The sequence below is a fragment of the Parambassis ranga genome, unplaced genomic scaffold (genome assembly GCF_900634625.1).
Source record: "Parambassis ranga unplaced genomic scaffold, fParRan2.1 scaffold_165_arrow_ctg1, whole genome shotgun sequence".
Lineage (NCBI taxonomy): Eukaryota > Metazoa > Chordata > Actinopteri > Ambassidae > Parambassis > Parambassis ranga.
In genome coordinates this window covers 40293-61353 of record NW_021144728.1, presented here as the reverse complement: position 1 = coordinate 61353, position 21061 = coordinate 40293, and the positions used below count along the sequence as shown (strand labels likewise).

The 21061-nt window shown below is 42.8% G+C and overlaps 1 protein-coding gene and 1 pseudogene across 1 annotated transcript; both read left to right on the top strand.

The window, feature by feature from the left end:
- The first annotated feature begins 1987 nt into the window (after positions 1–1987).
- LOC114429594 (trace amine-associated receptor 1-like) lies at positions 1988–2973 on the top strand (annotated as a pseudogene).
- Positions 2974–5295: 2322 nt separating this feature from the next.
- Positions 5296–6273, top strand: LOC114429593 (trace amine-associated receptor 7e-like). Its single transcript, XM_028398322.1, is given in 4 exon segments — positions 5296–5518; positions 5521–5804; positions 5807–6035; positions 6038–6273. Coding segments are annotated over 4 exon segments (972 nt in total).
- The last annotated feature ends 14788 nt before the right edge of the window (positions 6274–21061 follow it).

Below are 21061 nucleotides of genomic sequence, written 5' to 3'. Positions count from 1 at the left end.
ATGTCTTCAGTTTTTCATGGCCAACTGACCTGCCACGTAAAGCCTATGCCAGAAACCATCAACATAGTCTATTAAATTTGTTGGGGGGGGGGTCATCTGGCAACCAACCATCACGAAGTACAGCCAACCTTATGACCAAAAACTAGGTCATTGGGGCTGAATCCTGTACTTTCCTGACACACTTCTCTTGCAGCCAACAGCAACCATAGCAGACCTTCCTCCCAATCTCTGTTCAATGCGGTGCAATATGAACACAATAAAGATTTGAAGATTTGATGAAACCACTCCAGGGCCCCCTGACTCTGATTTGGCTTACGTGTAACTTGACAAGTATGACATGTCTTTATGTAAGCTGCAACATCTCGTTTTAGACGAGGCCAAAAGAAGTAATGCAATATGTGGTTATAAGTTTTGCTCACTCCTAAATGACCTAACTGATCATAAGAACACTTCAAAACTTCATTGCGAAACTTGATAGGAACCACAATTTGGACCACTGGTACCCCACACAATCAAAACCCTGGGGCAACCACTTACGGATCAATACTCCATCCTGCACAGACAACACTTGTTCGTCAGTCACCAGTTGTTTCTTCAAAGATGGCGGCTTAGCTGGCGGAGAACCATCAGCCCAGACACGATGTCCAGCCAAATCATTGCCCAAAATCACATCAATGCCATCAATTGGCAAAGCTGAAAGGACACCAAGATGGACATCACCTTCCACAAGACCACAATAGAGACTGGCCCTATGCAAGGGAACGCACAATGTGGACAAACCTATCCCTTGAACCAACACACAACCACTAGTATCAGTAGCCTGAGAAAAAGGCAACAGAGAATCTAAAATGAATGAATCCTTTGCTGCAGTATCCTGAAGAATTTTTCTCATCACTACCAGGGAGTCAGACAAAGCCTTCAGACACAAAAGCCCTGCACCCAGAATATTTATCAGTCTCATGTGTGATAGGCACTGGCACCCCAATCATAGGCATTTTCACCACTGAAGCAGTGCAAACAACAGGTTTAACATGTTTACCTCCTGAGCGACCACCCCTGCTTTTCAGTATTGGACACTCAGCTTTCCAATGTCCCTTCTCATGACAATAATTACAGTCAAATTCCACAATGTACCGGAAGTCCGCCATTTTGAAAAACCTCTGCCATTTTGTGTTTCTCACCTGCCATACTTTTACGAACTCTTCTTCGAGGGATTTCCCATAATGCTGAAAATTTGTGAGCTCACTTTAAGCCCATAAGGACCAAAACTTTGCGGAGCTTTATTACACGCTCTGCCCGTGGCCTGCCACGAAGTTGACCCTTCGCCAACACACAGGAAATAGATGTTTTGTGGCTGTATCTCCCACATACTTCATCCTATGTGGATGAAACTTTACAGTCATGTTGAACATCTGACTCTGCACACATTGAAATGCTGATATGCTACAGTCACTGCGCCACCTACTGGCTGGAGGACCTTTTTTTGTATATACGCATTTCGTTGTACTTCTCTGTCCAGCTGACCACTGCACATGCCAGTAACGTGGGAGAAAGGACTGCAAGGACTGCATAGTTTTAGTGCATAGTTTTAGTGAACATGCCTAACTATATATATAGATAAAGGTCATATTCTTTATTATAATGACTGTTCTTATTAGTTAACATTTTAAAAGAAGGCCACTCAATGTCTGTTCATGAGTACAGAAAAAAATGCACTACATGCCTCTGTTCTTCACCACACTGCCTATACAAACAGTATTAACCAATCTAAATGATCAAATAATGATGATCTGCATACTTCCAAACATTGGATGCACGTACCATACTCGTCATCACTAGTAACAATTCTGATTGGACAACATCTACAACAATGAAACAGAGATGAGAGAGTATTAACCTTTTGCCCCAGCAATAATTACTCTTTATACCAGAACACACAATGATGCACTGTTGATACTGAAGGTTTGACTTGATTGAGGTCTAAAACATGGAAACTGAAGGCGGTAACACAACTTACATTGTGACTGACATACATCCCTGCTATGTGATAGATAACTTTGATTACATTCTGACAAACAGTCCTTCCATTCTATGTATGTGTTATATGCTTTTCTTGCATTGTTAGCTGTTATCACTGTGTGTGGAAATCTGCTTGTTATAATCTCCATTATTTACTTCAAACAGCTGCACACTCCTACTAACTCTCTCATCCTGTCTCTGGCTGTGGCTGACCTGCTGGTTGGGATCGTTGTCTTTCCTTTCAGCATGGCGTTCTCTCTCAGTTTGTGTCTTTATTACGAGGGTTTATTCTGCAAAATAAGAGGCAGCTTTGATATTTCACTGAGCACGTGTTCTATACTGAACCTGTGTTGTATTTCTGTTGACAGATACTATGCGGTGTGTCAGCCTCTGACTTACAGATCTAAAATCAATCACCCAGTGGTTGTGGTCATGATCCTGATGTGCTGGGGGGTTTCTGTTCTGACTGGGATTGGGATTATAATTGCTGGATTAAACAATGACAACTGTGAGGACAGGTGTTTAATAGACGTCCTCATGGCAAACACTGTTGGACCCATATTATCCTTTTACCTCCCAGTGATCATAATGCTGTGTATCTACCTGAAGATTTTCCTCGTTGCAGAGACAGGCGGCAGCATCCACAACATGACAAAGTGTGGAGCAGCTGTCAGTAAGATGGAGAGGAAGGCCACCAAAACTCTGGCTATAGTTCTGGGAGTCTTTCTTTTATGCTGGTCTCCTTTCTTTCTTTTCATCACTTTTCTGCCTCTCGCTGGTGATTCAGTAGTTCCAATCCCCATGATAGAAACAACAAACTGGCTGGCTCTGTCTAATTCTATGCTGAATCCATTTATTTATGCTTTCTTCTACAGCTGGTTCAGATCAGCGTTCAGAATGATCATTTCTGGGAGAATATTTCAAGGTGATTTTACTAACTGTAAACTGCACTGACTGAAGTGTGGAATAAAAGCATTGTTCTTAATTCTCTCCTGTCTAAATATTAGGCAAAAAAAACAGTTCTTTCCAACATTACAACCACCTCATACTTCTTAGCACATGATCTACTGTCATTTTAATCTGGCCGGTTGTCTAAGTACACATGTCTAATTATGAAGATATCTAAAAGGTGTTGTAACATTAACAGAGGCTTATTAGTCTCAAATCCTGTTGAGTAACGTAACTTGATTCAATACAATTATAAATTGAAACTGTATATTGCCAAGAGTTGATAGTTCTTTTGTTTGTATGGAACAAACTATTATCTGCACTACTATAAGAAGGTGGCAGGACAAAAGAGCTATTTGCTATGTTTGTATGACTGAACCAGGCATTTAAGGTTAAGGTCAAGGTTACATGTGTACAATTTCAGAGGAGTACTTCACGTGTAAAAATGGCTGTAGCGAACAGCATCTGAATCCCAGCTCTGTATAACACATTCATTTCAGTAGTAAATGTAATGATCTGTATTGGATTGGGCTGCTAAGACTACAAGTGTGAAACAGAGGCCACTGACTTGTGAATCAGAGTAATGCAATAATTTTATTGTATTTTTTACTCTACTGGGGGATGATAAGAAAGAGAGGTGTTAAAAGGAAAGCCTTCACTTGCCTTTCAACTTGATAAAACGTAACTATAAAGGAATACGTCCCTCTTTGTGCCAGACAGGTGCGCAGCTTCCACAACACGACTAAGTGTGGAGCAGCTGTCAGTAAGGTGGAGAGGAAGGCCACCAAAACTCTGGCTATAGTTCTGGGAGTGGTTGTCAGTGCCTGCTGCAGTGTATGAAACTCTGAACTACAAAATGTAATTGTATATTATTCATACAATGACAAAGTATCTGTTATGTCTGTGGACGCTCTCATTCATCCAGGTAATGTTATGTTCTCAACGACAAAAACCACAAGAGCAGCGAAACTGAGGAAGTCACTCAAGGGAAGGGACCTCTTCCAAAAAAGTTCTCAGGTTGGGCTTGAAGCAGATAAGACTGGAGGTACCTCCCTGGAAGGTAGCGAAGCTCATCCAGGAAGGCACATCAATGAGAGCTGTGGCAAGAAGGTTTGCTGTGTCTGTCAGCACAGTGTCCACAGCATGGAGGAGACACCAGGAGACAGGCCAGTACACCAGGAGACGTGGAGGGGGCCATAGGAGGGCAACAACCCAGCAGCAGGACCGCTACCTCCTCCTTTGTGCAAGGAGGAGCAGGAGGAGCGCTGCCAGAGCCCTGCAACATGACCTCCAGCAGGCCACTGATATGCATGTTTCTGCTCTGACTGTCAGAAACAGACTCCATGAGGGTGGTATGAGGGCCTGACGTCCACAAGTGGGACTTGTGCTTACCATGCAGGGCGAACACCAAGATTGGCAGATTCACCATTGGCACCCTGTGCACTTCATGGATGAGAGCAGGTTCGCACAGGACGCCTCCCTGTGTTATGTGTAGGGAGTGCAAGGAGAAGGAGGCAAACACAGACCTCCAGTGAAAAAGCAAGTCTTTATTTACAAAAATCAAGGTCTAGATAACAGAAAACTTCATCTGGGGAGAATAATGAAGAGCTGGGCACGCTGAGTACCGCTGTGGCTGGCTGGGAGCAAGCACCTGGCCAGACAGGTCAGCGAAGTTAGATTGAAGATCTGGTGAACGCTCCTTATAGCGCCACCTGCAGAAGGACTCATACGTAGAAACAGATGTAAAGAGCTCAGCACTCTCAACATCAACAACGTGCCACAAAACACCCCAGATTTTTAGTTTGTATTTCTTATAAAATGCCAAAATGCAGCTGATGCTGCAGGTATTCATATTGTGACTAAACCCTAATATTAATCTCCTTATCTCCTGGTGGTTGCTAAGTGAAACAACAGTTAACTTAAGTCTGGGTTTATGGTTTCAAAATTATTTTAAGAAGATATTTAAATGCAAAAAAAAAAAAAAAAACATTGGAAAAAGTCTTCCCTCTCTGCTTCTGGGCCTCAGAATATGAGTGATTTTTTACACTTACGTGCGCAAGCACACACACATCTACTGCATAAACTGTTGTCATGGCATCCTAAAGTTTCTCCTAAGAGTCACTTAAGAGTCTTGCATCTGATTGGACAGTGAGACTCGCAGGCTTTTAGGATGTAGGAAAAAAATGATAAATGTTTACGTACATGTCCTGTTGAGTGCCACAGCAGGGAGGGACACATACGGATGTGGACCTTCTGACACGGTAATGTATGAAAACTGCGTTACTGTTTTTCTTATTCTGAACGTGTGACTTACAGGATCACACAGGCATGGAAATCACTGTCAACAGGACCGATGTTCTCACTCAGATTCATCCCTGCTTTGAAATAGACATGTCTAAGGCACTGATAAGAAACCTGTCTGAAATGTGCACACTCTTTCATATTTTTCTCGGTTCGTTGTCTGTCGTAACTGTGTGTGGAAACCTCCTCGTGATAACCTCTGTTATTTACTTCAAACAGCTGCACACTCCCAGTAACTTCCTCGTCCTGTCTCTGCTGTGGCGGACATGTTTGTTGGGGTTTTAGTTTTTCCTCTCACCATGGAATTCTCTTTCAGCTCCTGCCTTTTCTACGATGATATATTCTGTAAGGTGCGAGGGACATTCGATGTCTCGCTGTGCTCGTCGTCCATTCTAAACCTCTGTTGTATTTCCATTGACAGATACTACGCAGTGTGTCAGCCTCTGACATACAGAGCTAAAATCAACGATTATGTTGTCGTGGTCATGATCCTGATGAGCTGGGGTGTGTCTGTGATAATAGGAATTAGTTTGTGATTGTTGGAATCCACCAAGAACATTGTGCTGAGAATTGCTTCCTTGACGGTATATTAGCACACATCATGGGGCTTATTTTCTCTTTTACCTCCCGGTGATCATAATGCTGTGCAATCTACCTGAAGATTTTCCTCGTTGCACAGAGACAGGCGCGCAGCATCCACAACATGACGAAGTGTGGAGCAGCTGTCAGTAAGATGGAGAGGAAGGCCACCAAAACTCTGGCTATAGTGATGGAGTGTTTCTCATGTGTTGGCTGCCTTTTTTTCTTTGCACCACTGTGCTCTCATTCACTCGTGTGTATGTGCCGCTTTTAGTGATTGAACTGCTAAACTGGCTCGCACTGTCCAATTCACTGCTCAATCCATTTATTTATGCATTCTTCTACACATGGTTCAGATCGGCCTTTCGAATGATCATCACTGGGAAAATAATCAGAGGTGGATTCTCTAACACAAACCTGAACTAACATGAATGTATCTGTACATGTGTGTACACATCGTAAAGGTTCTTATAAGATAAGATAAGGTAAGATAAGACAAGATAAGATGAAATAAGATAAGATAAGATAAGATAAGATAAGATAAGATAAGATAAGATAAGATAAGATAAGGTAAGGTAAGGTAAGGTAAGATAAGATAAGATAAGATAAGATAAGATAAGATAAGATAAGATAAGATAAGATAAGATGAAATAAGATAGACAAGATAAGATAAGATGAAATAAGATAAGATAACATAAGATATGATAAGATAAGATACGATAAAATGGAATAAGATAAGATACGTTGAAATAAGATAAGATAAGATAAGATCAGATAAGGTTAAGATAAGACAAGATAAGATGAAATAAGATAAGACAAGACAAGACAAGATAAGATAAGATAAGATAAGATAAGATAAGATAAGATAAGATAAGAACTTCATTAATCCTGGAGGAACAACCTTTAATTGTAACAAAGTTGTCATACTGAGGTAACTTTAAAATGTTTCTGACAACATAAAGTCGTTTTTTACATATACAGCAATATCCTTAAACTCATGACATGTTGTTACTAAATCACACAAACATATTTTAAATGTATTATGTAGATGTGTACATAAATATTCTTCTGTGCACTTGTTGCTAAATGATGTCTTTGTTTCTACAATATATAGTGCACAGCATCATTGCAGTTTAATAAAGACATGTTTACCATGAGACACACACAAAGGCTGTGTCCCTATGGGAGGAGAATGCAACAGTGTAAAGCCTTCATATGACTGCAACTCATCATATGATGTATTCTTGATTTCTATTCTAAACAGTGTAAGGACTCTTTGTGAGCAGCAGTGCACATCAGAGTTATGTGAGCACAAGCCAAGAGAACCCAATTCAATTCAATTCAATTTAATTGTATTTATATAGTGATTTTTCAGTCAGAATCATCTCTAGGTGCTTCACAGAGACCCAGAGCCTGAACCCCCTTAACAGGATCAAGAAAAACTCCCTTGTAACAGGAAGAAACCTTGAACAGGACCTGGCTCATAAGGAGAACCTTTCTGCTGACATGTTGTTCAAGTTAATTATACTAGCACTGCACAGAAAACCACATAGGCACGCATTGGGAATAGTATAGTATCCAGCACTAGTAGCACTGGATTTATCAGAGGGCCGGAGGCCGTATGTTGATCTAAAGGGAGAGAGACATGCAGAAAGATACAAAGAGAGAGGCATAAACTACAAGGAAGACTGGACACACAGTGATAACATAAATATATTATAATGATGAAATATTAGATCATATATCGGCTTGATGAGGGGAGAGGAAGAAGAGCAGAGGAGGTGGATCGGTGGATCATGTTTGTGTCCCCCCCGGCAGCAAAGGCCTAAAGCAGCTTAGCTGTGATAAAGTTTACAATTCAATTTTATCTATAGAGCGCATTTTACAATCAGAATGGCCTCAAAGCACTTCAGAAAAAACAGTGATATATCAATAAGCATTGAAATATTCAGGGGCTGGACTGCAGGTCAGCATGCAGGTCTGCTAGGCACTTCCCCCAAACCAACACCTTAAACCTTAAATTATATTTTGAAAGGGATCAAAACAAGAATTTGTACTTCCTTCATGGATACAGAGGGTGAATCAACTCGAACCCAGGCCTCATGGGTGGCAGGCAGAACTCTACCACTGAACCACCAATGCTGTGCAATGCTGACATCTAGTGGTGGAATCGCAGGCTGCAGCCTCCTTATTCCAAAATCAATCCCTCCTCCACATAAAGTCAGAAGTTCTAAATGTGAGTCATTAAATGAGAGGTTCCAGCAGAAACGTCCAAACATCTGAAGAGAAGCTGAGAAGCCTGAGATACAGGGGCTGCAAGCTGAGCTTCAACTGTTCCTGTTTAGACAATAAGAACAGATCATCACTGTCTTTTAAAATGTTCTGATCAAATCACATTAGTTTGTATATTTATATTACACACAGAGCTATATATATATACAGGAACTGGTTGCTACATTAAGAAACTGACGGACCTTTGAAGGACCTTCTTTTATAAGAAGAGCTACCTCAGAAAGAATAACATTGTTCAGTGCAGGCCATGAATGTGCTGTGTATGATATGACACAAATATAGGTATGTGCACTTTCAATGAACGTGTCCATCAATACTAAGTGTGGCAGTATGGAGACCTTCTTGCCCATTTTCTCGTAATCTCTTTTTTTAGCTGCTGTTAGTAATAGTTTAACCAGATATCGGTCCTCCGTTTGTGCGTTTGCTTCACATAGGTTACCCAAATACAGAATAATATCATAAACCGACTTATGACATCACATTCTGCATAGGTAATGTTATTTGAAAGTATCTTTGACTGGTCGAAGTTGGATTTTCTTTGATTTGTTTTTTCTGTTTTGTTTCAGTTTCTCATCAGTTCTATCACCCAGTGGGTGCCGTTGCAGTCAGTGGGTTGTCCAGACAGTATTACAGTACAATACAAATGGCACCGAATAATGACCCGTTGATATAGTACGGACAACAGTGGTGGAAAAAAACAGCTGGAAGAGAGGAAGTGGAGACCAGGACCTTGTTGTGTCAAATGTGGGTCCAGGGATTCTAGCAGGCATGAATGGGAGGCTCTGGCTTTCGGTCCTTCTGTTGTTAGGCTCTGTCTTGCACCACGCTTGCTTGCTGGTTTGGGCATGGCTTTTCCTTTACGTTTGGGCTGCCTCTCTGCCTCACTGTGACAAAAAAAATAAATGAGTGGCCTTGCTTTGAAAGACACACATATGCAAACATAATGATAGATGCATACACACCTTCTGCCCTTTCAGACAAACAAATTTATGAAATCTATCGATCGAAGTTATTCCATATGCTGAATATTTAACCCTCATGGACTGTTCGCAAACACTACCCTAATGTGTTGTTTGGGGACAAAAACGTCCCCTAACTTTAACGGTTTTAAAAATATATTAGATAAATATTTTTTTGAAATTTTTTTGCATAGACCTTTTAATTAACTTCAGTTCTAATCAACAGTAGTGAAAAAAAATCATTTTCCCCCAGGATTTTAACCCTTTAATCACCAATTTTATAAGGGGTGGTGCTGAAAATTGAAAAAAAAAAACACACAAAATGGCTCATTTTTAATAGAAAAGCTGAATGTGGACTGGATTCTTTTTAACCTTTATTACAGTCTTGGTCATGTCAAACATCAGTAAAAAATTGACTTTATTGCATTATTAGTTTTTGCACAGCACTGGATTTTCTTTTTTTCTCCCATTTTGTCCCATAGACTTCCATTATAAACACATTTTTTGACTGCACAGCCATGGCACTAAATAATCATGCATTCTTGATTGTTGGTGGTTTACCCTGTTGGTAGGAGGTAACATTTGTGATTTTTACAGTTAACAACTTAATGACCATATTATCCCTTTACCTGCAGGCCTGTGCTTATGTAGTGTAGTTTCTGGCTTGTATATGGAGTTATAGGGAGTATTTTAGCACATAATTGGTGTCTACACACTGTGTGTGTATGTTAGAGAGAGAGAGAGAGAAAGAGAGATCTGTGCACTGTGTGTAACACAACTACCAAGACTTTATAGAGTAAACAAAAAGTGTGGCTCTTTGATGCTGAGAGGTGCAGAGTAATAAAACCCAAGCAGGTGGCCGTGCATGCGTTCTCCTGGTCATTTGATAGTGAGGAGAGGAGCAAGCAAGATGAAGAGAGGATTCACTTGTGCCAAAGCTTTGGAATTGATAATGCAGCCTGGCCCTTCTAGTGAGCTGGAGGACATGTCATCTTCTCTCTCTGACACTACGGATACAGCAGATTCAGATCCTGATTTTGCCGTGGCACCATTATCTTCTTCAACTTATTCCACTGAAGGTGAGGAGGATTCAGAGGCTGATGGATATGGTGGATTGGAAAAAATGGTGAAGTGTGGTTTCCCACCAATGCGGAGACAACTCCCTTTTTGCAGCATGCCAGAGGTGTGAAGCCAGGGCCAACACAGTATGACATTGTCAGGGTCCAGAATGCGGATTCTGCATTGCACCTGTTTTTTACAGAGGAGATGATTGACCTCATTGTCAGCATGACTAACCTCCATGGACACTGCACAGTGAGGAACTGGATTGCCATAGACACCACAGATCTGCGTGCCTACATGGGGCTCTTGATTTTGGCTGGAGTCTACAGGTCCAGAGGGGAGTCCACACTCAGCCTGTGGGATGAACACAATGGTCGTACAATTTTCAGAGCTACTATGTCCCTCTCAAGGTTTCATCTCATCAGCAGAGGTCTGCGTTTTGATGACAAGCTGCAGAGACCAGCTCGTCGCAGAGAGGACAAGTTGGCCCCCATCAGGTCCCTGTGGGAAATGTGGGGCATCGCCTTCCCTCCTGTTCAACCCCGGCAAAGATGTAACAGTCGATGAGCAGCTGGTGCCATTCAAAGGGCGATGCTCTTTTCGACAGTACATGCCAAAAAAAACGTCCAAATATGGACTAAAAATTTGGGTGACTGCCGATGTTGCTACATCTTATGCTTGGAAGTGTGACATTTACCTGGGAAAGATAGGTGATGCTGCAGAGGTAGGCCAGGGCAAGCGTGTCGTCATGGAGATGACAGAAGGACTCCAAGGTGTCACTGTCACATGTGACAACTTTTTTACCTCCTACTCACTTGCCCAGGAGCTTCTGCAGAAGAAAGTAAACTTGGTTGGGACCATGAGGAAAAATAAGCCAGAGCTGCCAGCCAACCTGGTGCAGGTTAAAGGAAGACCTGCATTCTCCTCCGTCTTCGCCTTTAAAAAGAACACCACAGCTGTGAGTTACATCCCTAAATGTGGGGAAATGTGATCCTCATCAGCACGAGGCACCGCAAGGCAGCAGTGACAGAGGGACCAAAAAAGAAGCCGGAGATCGTCACCGACGACAACCACTGCAAGGGAGGCGTCGACAATCTTGACAAGGTATGTGAGATTACATATTTCTTTTTTCATTCATTCTGATGATTTTTTTTACTAAATTCATATCCCTGTTACAGACAAATTTAGGAATTACAGTTAGTGTTTGATCATCTTTGCATAATTATTCTCAATGTCATGTGCAGCTTCAGAATGAAGTAACTCCTTGTCAAGATGAAATCTGTCTTATTTCTTCTTGTTTTTAATCTTTGTAGGTTGTCGGTACCTACAGCTGCAGAAGAAAGACCAATCGGTGGCCACAGGCCTTATTTTTCAATATGGTGGATGTCTCGGCATATAATGCATATGTCATCTTCACAGCTGTGGATCCCTCCTGGAACAAGGCAAAGTTTTTTAGTTTTTTAGGCTTTTCCTAGAAGAGCTGGGAAATTCTCTAGTCTCTGCAGCAATGTTAAGAAGAAAGCACACCCCTCGTGCAGCAGCTGCTTTGGTACGGCTGAGAGGGATCCAGGCTTCTGCAGCTGCCCCTCCAGACGCGGAGCCACCGATACCAGAAGCACCTGCAGCTCAAGAAAGAGAAGAGTGCATGTGGTGCACAGGGCAACGAAAAAAAAACCGTCACCACTTGCATCTCTTGTGGTCGTTACATTTGCAAAGAGCACCAGGTGACATGCTGCAAGTCCTGCGGTAGAAAGTAAAACTAAATACTTAGTGTAGGTTCATTTGAGGTTGTTGTAGAATGTTGGTTCATAAAAGTGTTATGTTCATAAATCTGATGTAATGAAATCTGAGTCGTTTCTTTTAACAGGGAAAAAAAGACAAGTATTTCATCCACAGGCCTGCAGGTAAAGGGTTGTATGGTCATTAAGTTGTTAACTGAAAAATCACAAATGTTACCTCCTACCAACAGGGTAAACCACCAACAATCAAGAATGCATGATTATTTAGTGCCATGGCTGTGCAGTCAAAAAAAGTGTGTTTATAATGTAAGTCTATGGGACAAAATGGGAGAAAAAAGAAAATCCAGTGCTGTGCAAAAACTAATAATGCAATAAAGTCAATGTTGTTACTGATGTTGACATGACCAAGACTGTAATAAAGGTTCAAAAGAATCCAGTCCACATTCACCTTTTCTATTAAAAATGAGCCATTTTGTGTGTTTTTTTTTTTTCAATTTTCAGCACCACCCCTTATAAAATTGGTGATTAAAGGGTTAAAATCCTGGGGGAAAATGATTTTTTCACTACTGTTGATCAGAACTGAAGTTAATTAAAAGGTCTATGCAAAAAAATTTCAAAAAAATATTTATCTAATAAAGTTAGGGGACGTTTTGTCCCCGAACAACACATTAGGGGGTAAGATTTGCCCACAGTGTACCGTTGACCTATGAAAAATTTTAAAATCATATTAACAAAATTTATGTAAAATTAAGCTTATTGAGGAAAAATGATTCAATTTGTCCACATATTGACAAAGTCATGGCCAAAATAAACTCTCAGAGGACAAAAATGTCCCGAACAACACATGAGGGTTAAAACACATATACAACATCTCTAATAGTTCATATAAGGGCTTACATACCTTTCTGAATCAGAAGAGAACTGACGATGGGCTAAGTTTATCAGGCATTCGGAGGCATCTCCAGACCGGTTGGGAAGGTCGAAGACTGCTCTGAAGCGGGCCAGGAAGGTGTCGTGATCCTGGGCTGAGATAGGTCGTACCGCGTCCTTGGCCTCAGCCCATTCAAGATTCAAGATTCAAGATTCAAGAAGTTTATTGTCAAATGCACAGCATTTACAGTTACACTGAGCAATGAAATTCTTACTTTGCGAGTTCCCTTCATATGACTTTATACACAACTAAATTAAGAAAAAAAATAAACAGTAGACTTAGGCATAAGAATAAATAAAAATACGAATAAACAATAGGAAAAAATAAAATAGAATAAGCAAAATGTGCAGTTCTATGTACAGAATGTGCAGTTCTATGTACAGAGGTAGGACGTTTAGAATGTGCAAATATTTTAAGAGATTGTACATGCAAAAACAAATATGTGCAATTTTTGCATTGTGGAAAGATAAAGAAAAATGTTCAGTCAGTGGTTCAGTAGCTGATGGCCTGTGGATAGAAACTGTTTTAGTCTGGTTGTCCTTGCTTTCACGCTCCTGAAGCGTCTGACTGACGGCAGGAGTGTGAACAGTGAGTGCTGTGGGTGAGTGCGGTCTTTGATGATATTGTGGGCCCTCTTTGTGACCCGGGCATTATAGATATCCTGTAGAGGTGGGAAGGCTGCTCCACAGATGAACTGAGCCATTTTAATGACACGCTGTTACTCTGGGAGGGGACGCAGTCGTAGGTGAAGAGGGTGTACAGCAGGGACTGAGCACGCAGCCTTGGGGGGTTCCTATGCTCACAGTCTTTGTGGCTGATATCTGGCACAACTGACAGTCTGGGTCTGTCTGTGAGGAAGTCCTGGACCCAGCGGCAGGAGGGGGATGTCAGTCCAAGAGTGAGGAGCTTTTCAGCCAGTGTGCTGGGAATGACAGTGTTAAATGCTGAGCTGTAATCTATACACAGCATTCTTTGTGTTCGAGATGTGACAGAGCTGTGTGGATGGCTGCAATAACGGCATCGTCAGTGGAACGGTTCTGGCGGTATGCAAACTGCAGGGGTCTAAGGTGTCTGGGATGGTGTCTTTGATGTGGGACATGACTATCCTCTCAAACACTCATTACAATGGAAGTGAGGGCAATGGGGCGATAGTCATTCAAACAGGTTATTTTGTTTTTCTTGGGGAGGGGCACTATGGTGGTGGTCTTGAAGCATGTGGGCACAGATGACTGAGAGAGGGACAAATTGAAAATGTCTGTGAAAACCTCAGCCAGCTCTGAAGAGCAGGCCCTCAAAGCACGGCCGGGGATGTTGTCAGGGCCAGCTGCTTTCGGGGGTTTGTCCTCTTCAGAGCCCTGCGCACCTCAGTTGAAGTCCCAGTGAGTGAAGAGCTCTGTGCTGCCTCTGCTGGTAGAATCCCTCTGTGCTGTTTGGTGTAGAGGGTGTCGAAGCAAGCGTAGAAACATTCAGCTCATCTGGTAGTGTTCTGTGGCTGTCTGTGACCGTACTGCTCCTCTGCTGGAAGTCTGTGATGTGACGTAGGCCCTGCCACATGCTCCGGGAGTCTGAGTTGTTGTAGTATCCCTCCAGCTTCAGTCTGTACTGCCTCTTGGCTTCCCTGATGGATCTACGTAGATCATATCTGGCCTTTTTGTAGGCTTCAGCATCACCAGAGTTGAATGCAGTGAAGCGTGCATGCAGCATGGAGCGTACCTCATAGTTCATCCAGGGTTTCTGATTGGGAATATTTTGCAGCACTTGGTGGAGACAATGTATCAACACAGGTGTGATGTAGCTGGTGACGGCTGAAGCATATTCCTCTAAGTCCACAGAACAGTCTCCTCTCCAAGCAGCAGTTTTAAACACGTCCCATTTGTAGCATTAAAGCAGTCCTGAAGCACCATGTCAGTCTCTTCATTCCAAACTTTGATGGTTTTGCTTACTGGGGGGCTTGTTTGAGGAGCTGTCTGTAGGCTGGGTAGAGGAACACAGAGATATGGTCAGATTGTCCAAAGGGGGGTGGGGCGCTGCCTGTATGCGCCCTTCCGTTGCTGTAGACCTGGTCCAGAGTGTTGTTGTTCCTTGTAGGAAAAGTCACATATTGGTGAAATTTTGGGAGCACAGACCTGAGGTGGTTAAAATCCCCGGCAAAACAAACACAGCATCCGGGTGTGCAGTCTCGTATTTGCCAATGATTCATGCAGTAGTCCTAACGCTGTGGTCTGATCGGCCCGCGGTTGGATGTAAACAGCCAGCAGAAAACAGCACTGAACTCCTGGCAAATAAAAAGGTCTGCACTTCACCATCAACACTTCGATGTCCGCACAGCAGTGTTTCTCCACCACCTGAGCGTCTGTGCACCATCTGTTGTTAACGTAGACACACACACCGCCGCCTTTGTTTTTACTGCGGCTGATGTGCGGTCTCCGCGGTGCACTGTGTGGCTCTGAAGCTGAATGGCTGAGTCCGGTGTACTTGCAGTAGTCCATGTTTCCGTGAAGATAAGAGCACAGCACTCTCTGATCTCACGTGTGAGATGTCCTTGTTCGTAGCTATCCATTTTATTTTCCAGAGAGCGGACGTTAGCTAAACAGAAGGCTGGGTAGTGGTGGTCGTGTGCCTCTAGCCTTTAGCCTAGCATGTAGCCCTCCTCTTGCCCGTTTCGTCTCGCTGTTGCGGTCCCTTGTTTACTCGGGCCTTGTGGTGGTGCGGTCTGCGGCTGGAGTTGGTGGGATCCGTGCAGAGGAGAAGAGAGCTGTAGTCCAAAAGTCTGAATTTAGTTTGTGGTAAACTTTTCCGATGTCCAGAAGTGATTCTCTGCTGTAGTGATCCTTGTGAACAGGCACTGAACATTTGCAATCCTTATACACACTAAATAAACAATAAACAAAGTCGATGTCGGGAGCTCCTCACAAACACGTCTGCCGCGTGGGGCGCCATGACTCAAACATTGAAGAGCCCTGTCCCCAAGCAAGCCCATGATGTAGAGGTCTTAGCACTGTCGGAGGCGAAGGTGACGGGTTTGAGAACGAAGACATTGGTACACTGAAGCAAAAAGCCGCAACAGCCTGAAGAAGAACCCCGGTAAGGTTCCGGGTCCGACAGTTCTTCTGTTACGTGGCGTACAAGGAAGGAGATCCAGGCGCAGGTAAAATAATAATTCACTTTAATGATGGAACAAAAATCAACTCGAAGGCGAATAAGGAAAGAGTCCAAAATAACAAAGGGCAACCACGAGGGTGAACTACGATGAGCCTTCAAAAACCAAAGGTGACCACGAGGGCGGAAAACAAACTCCAGGTCCAAGGCGATGAACAACTGGGTGGACTGGCAAATGACCTAAACAAGAAAGAGGTAAGTCAAAGGATTTCTCTAGGACAATGAGAAGAGGCTGGTTGCTTACTACATGGATATAGTGAAGAACTGGCACCGAGGAGAAGGGAAGCAGCAAAAAGAGCATTTGAATATACACACAAAATACAGCAACAAAAAGGCTCAGATGAGGTGGGGGGGCCTCAAATAAAGTTTTCTACATGTTATCTCTGCGATCTTCAGGGTATGATGGATCCATGCTTGGCAGTCTTTAACTGTAGGTCCTGGCATCCATGGCATCAAGGAGTGACGTCTGGCCATGTGGTGATGGTCAAAAACTTCCACCTCCATGCAGAAAAAAACTCTCTATGGGACTGAGAAAAGGTGAATAGGGTGGATGGAAGAGACGGACCAGTCTTGGGTGGACTTCAAACCATGTTGTGATGGCTTGAGAGTGATGGAAAGCCACATTGTCCCAGGTGATGACAAAGATCCTCATGTCCCTCCTGATCCTGCTCTGGAACCAGGTGCTGGTGAAGGTCATTCAAAAAGGCAAGAAGGCCCGTATGTAGGTCCAATCTGACATCTATGATGGATCAGTCCAGTATTTCCAAGTGCTGCACACATTGTGATGTTTGCCCTCTCTGTCTGGCACTTCAGCTGTGGCCCTTTTACCTGTAACATTCTGTCCTCGCTGACGCCTTTTGGCCAGATTGAACCCTCGTCCAGACATTACTTTGCTTGTCTTTCATGTGTACGCTCCCAAAAACATCATCCTCAAGGTCCTCCTGAGCAGCAGTTCATCAGTTCAAACACTTTTTGGTCCATTCCATTGTATCAGGTTAGTGGTAAATGTGACACATCCAATATGGCGGTCACATGACGTACTGCAGTGACGGGCCAACCGGCTCAATGAGGCGTCTACGTATATATGCCATGGTTTTAAAGGCGTGTTTTTTGTGGAGTTACTTTTTGTCCATTTGCTGTCAGATGGACAGCAGCAGAACGAGCAGCACCACACATGAAGCGGAAAGTGTCTGTAAGTCCATCTGAACTGATCCAGCAGGTGAGAGTCCTTCCAGAGAAATCTCTCCATGTCTGATCACACTGTGCTGCATCACTGATTGATGGTACAGTACAGATGTTTCTGCTGACTGCTGCTTTCTCTTGCTCTTTGATGACTTTTATAGCAGATGAACAGCGTTTCAGAACAATTGTGTTACTTGTAGTGTTTTTCTGTTCGAGGCACAGCAGACTGTAGAACTCTCAGGTCACATGATCGTGAGGAATGCAGGAGTGTCAGAACCGGTCTGACAGCTGGATGACTCTGCACTCATCACTTGTATCTATTTAACCCATTCATGTCCACAGTGGAGTTTGTATGATTTGACAGCATTTAAACATGCTGTGAAAATGTCGGTTTGTTTGGAGTCATCAGATTCATAAAGTACCGTATTTTCCTGACTATAAGTCCCACTTGTTTTCGTCCTTTGGCTGGGTGTGCGACTTATACTCAGGTGCGACTTATATATTAAAATATAGAATTAGTTAGCCTGTGTCCTGACGTCTCATCACAGATGTAATGGCAGTTCTGTCCCTCTCCTGACGGTTCTCTAGCTTGTCCACACTTTGCATTCGAGCATTCATGGAACGTGTGCTTGCAGCTGAGCCTCAGACCTCACCTGGCAACAAGGAATTCAATTTTCTAATTGGTCGATAGGTCGCTAAGTCCAGACAGCTATATGAGTGCCAGATCCAGAAAATATGGTCAATCTTTCAGTCAGTCTGGTTCTGACATCACTCCGGCCACATTGCAGAGGTGGAGCTGCTCTGCTCATGATGTCATGCTGCTGTAAAAACACAGACACAGACATAAGAAGTGCACAAAGTGTTTTGCAGTCATGTAGCATGTGATGCAAAGCTGACAGATGAAAGTCATGTCTGAAGCAGCACAGTGCATTTCCATCTGCTCAACACAACAAACACAGGTCAGAGTCACACTGTAACTGATGCTTCACAACAAGTTGTGTAACTTCTGGTGTTTTTCTTTACTATCAGCCTCAGGTCTCATGATCAGTGAAATATGAAGGAAGTGTCAGAACCGGTCTGACAGCTGGGTGACTCTGCACTCAGACCTGTTCAATCCTGTTAACCCATTCATCTCAGTGTTGTATCAGGTGTCCTGTTTTCAAGGCGTGGTTTTCTGGAGTTATGTTCATTGTTCATTTTCTGTCAGACAGACTGCAGCAGAACCAGCAGCTCTACACATGAAGGTGGAAACTTCTGGAAGTCAGGATGATCAGCAGGTAGAGTCTGTCAATATCTGATCAGGTTGATCACCTCATTGATCTTTACTTTACATTGGGGCAGTGATTGATCTTTATTGTCGTTTCAAACTGAAACTCAGAACAAACGTCTGTTCTACAATCGCTCCCTGTCTGAAACTCAGCAGCTTTCATTTTGGCTCAGAAACTCAGAACAACTTGTTTAAAAACACTTTAAAGAGAAAATGTTGGTTTATTCTGAGATGATCACATCAGATAAATTTTTTTTTACTTGTTGAACGCAACTCTGAGGTCACATGATCAGTGAGAAATGCAGGGAGCGTCAGGACCCGGTCGGACTGGATGTCTTTCTGTGACGTTTGTGTTCACATGAAACAACAATCAAGTAATAATAGTGATGATAATAATAAATCAATGAGTTATCTGCAAGAGGCAGGTCAATACAAACATACAATGGATCCATTAATAAAGTAAAACGTTCTATACTAAATGGAGTTATTTCCAAATATATTCGGCCTACTCTTTGTGTGTGAACGGCTCAATGATGGACATCAGTTCAAACACTTTTTTGTCCATTCCATTGTATCAGTTTAGTGGTAAATGTGCCACATCCAATATGGCGGGTCACGCTGACGCCCCGCAGTGACGGGTCAACCGGCTCAATGAGGCATCTACATATACATGTCTATGGTTTAATGTATAATGGCAGCTGTTCTGTCCCTCTCCTGACGTTCTCTAGCTTGTCCACACTTTGAGCTCCGAGCATTCATGGAACGTGTGCTTGCAGCTGAGCCTCAGACCTCACCTGGCAACAAGGAATTCTATTTTTCTGATTGGTCGATAGGTCGCTATGTCCAGACAGCTATATGAGCGCACAGTAGTCGCCTTTTACTCATTTGCAGTATATTCATAGGAGTTTCTGTGCGGTGAAGCTTGAATAATAATAATAACTATTTATATAGCACTTCTTTAAACACACAGTTTCAAGTGCTGTACAATAAAATCCAAACAGGAACAACAGTGCGTGGTTAAAATACCATCCAGTCAATTCATAAAATAAGATAAGGCAGGAATTGCACAAGGTGAGTCAATAAGACATAAAACAATTTAAAATGTTAAAAGTAGAATAAAATAAAAATAAAAATAGGCCCGTAAGATAAAACCAGGGTAATAGCATAAGCAAAAAACAAATAACATACAATAATGTAAAACAGTGAATGAATGGATAAATAAACCGGTTTAGGAAAACACTAAGCGATAAAAGTGAGTTTAAGAAGAGATTTAAAAGAAGACACTGAGTTTGCCACCTGATATCTCTGGCAGGGAGTTCCACAGACAGCAAATGTGCAGTCACCCTTTGTGATTAGCCGGGATTTGGGGACTGATAGGAACTTTCCAGAGGATCTCAGCAGAGTTCAGGCTGGTGAGGGGTTAAAAGGTCCTGCATATAAGAGGGGCCGAGGCCATTTATTGCTTTAAAAACCATCAGTAAATCTTAAAATCAATTCTAAAACTCACAGGGAGCCAGTGAAGGGCAGCTAGAACTGGTGTTATGTGGTCACTTCTCCTGGTATGAGTCAGAAGCCTTGCAGCGGCATTCTGTATTAATTGTAGTCTGTGAATATTATTTTTACTGATACCAGAGTAGTATGTATAACTGCATGTATAACTGTTTCAAACAGAGGTGAGGGAGGAATGGTCGAATTTCTCTTAATTGCCTTAGCTGTGCGAAACAGGATTGTGGAATGCGGCGCTGAGGCCTAGGAGGATTCAAATTGAGTGCAGACCAAAGTCAGCTGCCAACAGAAGGTCATTTGAGACTTTTAGAAGTGCTGTCTCCGTGCTATGCATGCTCTGGAAGCCTGACTGGAATTTCTCAAAAATTTAATTGTAACACTCGACCATCATTTTTACAGTCAATGTTACCACAAAAAACAAACTAGGGACGCTACCAATTTCAATTGTTAATGAAAAGAAAAGACCAACTTGGATAACTTAAACCTCACTGTGAACCAGTGTCCTGTAAAGGGCTTGCCCCACAAAACAATACACTCCCACAAGGAAACAAAGGTTTTTTTCCCAATCTAAGTATTTCTCACCCACCCAAAATTCCACCCCTTTCCGCAAAACTTTCACCACAACAGGCAGTCCAAAAGGAGGCCGAAGGCACATCCTACCAAGAGAGAAGAAAAGGAAAATGTCAGTTTTCTTATCCTGAGGGGGGCAATGTCATTCCATATGAAGGTCCCATAAATCCAAAGTCTTGAAAGGTAACAAAAATAAAGTCAAAACACAAGTTGTAGCAAAAAAAACGAGTTGGGAGCTTCTCCCTCACTCACCCTGGACACCAGGGTTTCCATCCGGGCTTTGTGGTGAGGAGATTCTCTTCCCAGTCTTTATTCTCACTTAAGGTTTGGTGTTTAGCCCCTTCTCAGATGTTCAGAGTCCCTTCTTGTGTATTCGCTGGGGTCCCCTTTTCACAGAAAACCCCCGTGGGCCCTGAAGAACCACAGACTCCTTTCCTTCCTGGTTCTGGGTACTATCTCTCCCCCCCTCCCAAACATTTCTTACTCGCCCTTTTTCAAAGCTAAGCCACACCCAGCTAACCGGCATGACACAGGAAACACTTCTCCC